The following is a 5,471-nucleotide window of genomic DNA, read 5'->3' on the forward strand; positions in this document are numbered from 1 at the left end:
TTCCCGAACAATATTTGTATAATATTTTACTATTTTCATAACAACATATTATAGTTTGTTATCGTTGCGCTTATCGTTTATTATCGTTTGCACTTTTATTCTGTTGGCGTTTTTATTATCTATATTAAACTTTGATAATTTTCTTTAAAAAAAAACATTCTCAATGGTTATATCGGAGATGCATCTCCGAAACACCTTTAAAACATATAAAGGGTGCTTTCGATGATGCATCTCCAAAAACATTTTTTTATTATGCATTCGAAAATGCATCTCCAAAAAATATTTTGGAGTTTTCAGAGATGATTTTCAGCACCACAATGTGTAATGAGAAATTTCCTATTACTAATAAATCAGTAAGGAATTCTTTGTATTCACCCCTTACAATCTAAATCCATCCAATTTTGTCACCCTCCCTACATAAAAATTTCATATTGATTCTGTAACTTAGATCTTTGGAATGTTTCTTTCCCCAAATTGCAAGACCCAGTCAACAAAAGAGACTAGCAATCACGGAGCATGTTGCCAGATATGTTTTATAGAGCATGAAATGAGAGATAAAACGAGGAGATTGCTCATTGCACCCTTTGCAATTCTCTCAAATTCTATGAAAATCCAAAAATACCATTTCGTACCGTCCAGAGATTGAAATCCAGATACACTACATAATAGAAAAGAGCTCAAAGTTCACTTAAAATATCCCAAATGTACAAATAGCCCTGTCCAAATTATGAGAAATTAAACAAGTGAATTGCTCATTCACGAGGCCCATTTTGATTTCAAAATTAAAATTTCAGTTTAAAAAATGATAAATTACATGATGAGGAAAATAGTTTTCCACAATCTTCATGGCAAATTTACAGTATAATTGGCATTTAGAAATAACAAACTTAACCCAGATTTGAGGTATTTGATTTATAAGGCAATGACCACTCATATTCTAAAAGAATAATAAATTTTAAAACCAAATTTGCAAAATTGAATGCACATCCTCTAAACTTTAACACTTCTTTATGCCATCTCTACTATGCATGTGCAAAAAACAATAAGCCAAAAGCTTCAACTGCTAAATTCTCTCTTCTTCAAAATCTTTTCTGCTTCAGAAACACTTAAATTCCTTAGCCCAATAAGCTTAAAGCTTCAAACTTATGAATACTCTGTTCTTCAAAAGCTTTTCTGCCTCAGATACACTTAAATGACTTAGCCCAGTAAGTTAAAAGCTTTAACTTGTGAATACTCTGTTCCTCAAAATCTTTTCTGCTTCGGATGCACTTAAATGTCGAATCCCATTATCTTTCAACCATCTCTTCCCCCCTGTCATACATTCTTGCACTCTCTTTTCGTCCATCTTCAACAATTTAAGACCTTCATTTGACTTCGGAAAAAAACCTTCTGGCCTCAAACACCATGCCCCAAATACCCCAAATAAAACATCCAAGTCACTACCAAATCTTTCAACTCCGCCATTATGAAATTTCGCATTGCTAAGGAGAATACCGTTAAAAATTAACCGATCTATTCCTGCTGCCAAACTCCTCCAAACCGCAACAAAATCCCTACTGTTCAAACCTTCTTCTACCACCGACATTTTACCTTGAAGATGATCCAGGGCCTCTATTAGAGTCTTTGACACTGTCCATCCTTCTTCACTCTTTTGCCATTGCTTTTTGTTCTTCAGATATTCTCGAGAACGCGCATCAAATCCTCTTAAAATAACTACAACTATCTTTTCAACCCACTCTGTTCTAAACTCTTCCATCTTTTTTATCTCATCATCGAAGATAATTCTATTGGAACTCTCTGGTAACCCTTCACTATCCCTATTAGTATTACTTCGTAATTCTCTGTTGTCGTCCTCATTCACTCCCATCTCAAGGAAAAAAACATCCTCAGACCATTCCTTTAAAACAGATTCAAAGTAATGAGCAGCATTGATGGAAACTGCAACTTTAACTAAAGCATCGTTGTCAGTTAAGGCAGTCAACCCTTCAGCTTCTTGGCAGCGGACAAGTATGGAATCAAAAAACTTTGTTATAATCGGCACACCAACTAATCTGAGAAATTTTGACCTTAAAGTAACAGTAGGCAAAGACCGACAACGTTCAACAACAGATGCTAGACGGCGAACAAAGGCACTGGAAACCAGAGGAGACTTATGATCATCAGTACCTGTTGAAAGAACTACACTTTCAATTTTCTTTTTCCAATTACTTTCGTTTTCAGTCTCTGGTTTCAGTTTATCTAGGGCATCACCTAGCTCTATTTCTGCCCACAGATCAAGCCAGTCTGGACGATCACAAAAAACAGATAGAGAAGAAATTCTCCGCAAGATATCATCGTCTAAAGATAACAAAATCCCGGAATGTTCTACCATAGATATAATCTTTTTGTCAAAAGCTATCATCAAGTCAATGAGGTGCAGCCATGATATTTTAGCGGATGACTGAACACCTGTAACACTCTCTTCATCTAGTTGAGTAATGTAACTAGGGAAAACTTCCTTTGCCAAGTATGTGGATAAAGAGGTTACCATCGCTGAGATCCATTCTTCTCGGCAACTATATCCAACTACCTTAGCTTCATCGACCAATGGCTGCAACATTTCATCCACAGAGTCAACATAATCCCTTGTGATCTTAAATACAAGGGTAAAAATAAATTCTGGTTTATCAACCCATTTTGAAAAATGCTTTTGGGAAGCCAACGATAGGGGATTCACAAGCTCTTCAATTGCCCATAGAGGTTGTCGTAGGGCAACCTCCCTATCGTGGCCCACAAGTTGTCTAGATTTCCTTTTCCTTTGCAACTCCTGTAGGTTGCACAAAGCAAGAAAATTTTCTGAATACTTGAGCTTATGATCGGCTTGCATGCTTTGTAGAGGATTCGAGACTTGATTTGCACTCCTTGCATCTGAGTGCGAGGAAGTTAATGCAGACAGAGCTGGAGGCCATCCAAGCAGAGCTAGAAGTGCCCGATGATCAGCAATTGCCTGAGGTCGTAAAATGGCTAGAGCTCGATCTACTCTATGGTCAACTGCTGATACAATATGCCTCCATTGAGGGTGCATCTTTGTAATTGAAGTCAGTATTTCTTCTGTCGTTTTAAGTGTTTTAATAGCAAACAGACGCATATCCTGCAACATTTGAAGACAAATTAAGGAATATAGTAATGTATTGATTCCAAATATCTTCAGATTCACATAATGAAAGTGTGCTCACTCCTGAATTCTCATCAGAAGAATGCTTCCTTATGTTTTTGCTCATAGTATACGATACAGCATCTTCGATATCACCAACCAAAGTATCAAGCTTCAGTGCTGTCTCTGGAAGACACACAAAGGACTTTTAAGAAGCTAAAAGGTAATACCTAAGAAATCAACCAAAGACAGTATGGTAACCATCACTGAAAAGCAATACTTTTCTTGATAATCACAACAAACACATCACAAAATCATCGTAACACAAATTTCAAGAAAAACATCATCTCCCATTCATCCCAAAATGTTCCGAACCGATTTACAATGAATATATCAAGCTCTTATTCCATCTCTATAAGAAAATAAAAGTAACAAATTAACATATTAAAGGGCAATACCAAAGAAATCATACCAAAGACAACAACCATATTTAAAAAGATAAAGAAGCATATCATAAGAATCTATGTAGAACCCAGAAAATGTGGACATTTCAGAGTCTCACACGAACGGGACACCGACATATGTGATGACACATGTGTTTGCATTGAGTTACTTCTATTTTCTCAAATTATTACCGGTGTGCATGTGTCAATGATGTGTGCGGTGTTCAATGAGCTTCATAGATAACAATTAACAATCACTCAAGATATGACTAGAAAAAACATCATCTTGCATTTTTCATGTAAAATGTTCTTTGATTTAAACAATTTAAAAACACCAAATTTCAATTCTTTCCCCCTATGAAGCACGGACACACCGATATTGACATGTCGACACCAATAATAATTTTAAACAATGGTGGATGATGACAGCTTTCAGACACTGACCCCGACACGGACACACATTTTTCAGAGGTGTCAGTGCTACAGAGTTTTCCACAATGTTCATCAATCTCATTTAAAAACCAATTCGAGCCGAAGAAATAAAACTAACCTGCATAAACACGAACCGTTTCCAACCTAGCCACTTCCTTCGCCAAAGTCGCAAGTTCTTCTCTGAAACCTTTCCCACCTTTACCCTCTTCCTCGGCTCTTCCCTCATCTTCACTCAACAAAAACAAAAAACAATTTCTCAAAAACCGAAAAACCCTAAATCAAAAAAACCATCAATCAAATCACGAATCAAACCTGTCACAATGCCGGAAGAGCACGTAGCCGCTAATTCATTCAATTTAGAGTTAACACCATCAAAGAGACTATGAATTTCTCCGGAAAACGATGCATATGCAGCAAGACCTGCTCCGAGTCTCCGAGTCAACTCGGCAAGAGCCCGATCCAACTCGGAACACTGAGTTTGAAGCTCGGCGACGAAATTGGGAGATTCAGCGAGGACAGTTGCGGTGTGAAGCTTGTGGTCGAGGAAGGAAAGTGCGGAATGAGAGAGGTGAGAAGGCGGTGGCAGTGTTTGGAGTTGTTCCATCGGTGAAATTCGATATCGGTGGTTAACTGAGGTTGTTCTCCGCCGTGTATGGTGTTCGCCGGTGTCGGAGTAATACGAGTCGACGGTGATGAATCGGACGCTGTTACGATCGAGTAGATTTTGTTGATTTGGGTTTGATCCAAAGCAGGTTCTAGTTTGGTTGTTTTCATTTTATTTTTTATTTTTTTAATTTTGTATATTAATAAAATGTTTTTCTCGTCATACTTTCATTCTTACTGAATTTTTTTACTAATTAATTTAATTTGAGAAAATAAAGTGAAAATTAATCTTCGTTAATATTTTGAAAACATATTTTATTTTTACAGTAAATTTTATATTATCATTCAATACAAATATATTATAAGTAATTTAAAATTTTTAATTTAATTTGAGAAAATACATGATCTTATTGTTTAATATATTTTTATAATGTCAATTCATCATTTTTTTCTTTAAAAATATATAATCACTTTATGTTGTTAATATAATTTAATATCATTTAAATAAGTTATTGTTATGAGAAATAATGCAAATGTTGTTTGAATATAAATTTTGAAAATAAATAAAATGAATTTTAAAAAATTTTAATATTTTCTAAAAAAGTACTATATAATTATTTATTTGAAAAGGCTAAATTTTATTGTTAATGATTAAAATAAATACAATATTTAAGATAAAAATAAAAAATATACTTTTACAAAGTATACTTAGCATTAGTTTTTAATTAAAATTTAATATTCGATAAATGTCTTAAAAAGGAAAAATCTCTCCTACAAAAATTTAAATGACAAATATTTTTTTAGTTTTAAAATATGCTCTTTTTTTATTGGCATAATTATCAACTAATCATTGATGGAAT

At 34.6% G+C, this 5,471-nt stretch overlaps 1 protein-coding gene across 2 annotated transcripts; it reads right to left on the minus strand.

Annotated features, from left to right (window-relative positions):
- Window positions 1-416: 416 nt before the first annotated feature.
- On the minus strand, window positions 417-4,785 carry LOC131609274 (RINT1-like protein MAG2). Of its 2 annotated transcripts, XM_058880964.1 has the most exons (4): window positions 4,321-4,785; window positions 4,127-4,234; window positions 3,216-3,319; window positions 419-3,130 (listed from the first exon to the last, which is right to left on the minus strand). In XM_058880964.1, the coding sequence occupies exons 1-4, from the start codon at window positions 4,610-4,612 to the stop codon at window positions 1,220-1,222; spliced, it is 2,415 nt and encodes an 804-aa protein (XP_058736947.1). In that variant the 5' UTR covers window positions 4,613-4,785; the 3' UTR covers window positions 419-1,219. The 2 variants fall into 2 exon arrangements, with proteins under 2 accessions (XP_058736948.1, XP_058736947.1); XM_058880965.1 differs by lacking the exon at window positions 4,321-4,785 and having other exon boundaries at window positions 417-3,130; window positions 3,216-3,363; window positions 4,127-4,233.
- Window positions 4,786-5,471: the final 686 nt, after the last annotated feature.

The sequence above is a fragment of the Vicia villosa genome, linkage group LG6, assembly GCF_029867415.1.
Source record: "Vicia villosa cultivar HV-30 ecotype Madison, WI linkage group LG6, Vvil1.0, whole genome shotgun sequence".
NCBI classification, from domain to species: Eukaryota; Viridiplantae; Streptophyta; class Magnoliopsida; order Fabales; family Fabaceae; genus Vicia; species Vicia villosa.

Excerpts from the sequence above, each read along its gene's own strand:
- LOC131609274 (XM_058880964.1), bottom strand. The coding sequence starts at position 4,612 with ATGGAACAACTCCAAACACTGCCACCGCCTTCTCACCTCTCTCATTCC. Across the intron at positions 4,235-4,320 it reads CTCTTCCGGCATTGTGACAG|ATGAGGGAAGAGCCGAGGAA; the intron begins GTTTGATTCGTG and ends TGTTGAGTGAAG. Across the intron at positions 3,320-4,126 it reads AACGGTTCGTGTTTATGCAG|AGACAGCACTGAAGCTTGAT; the intron begins GTTAGTTTTATT and ends TGTGTCTTCCAG.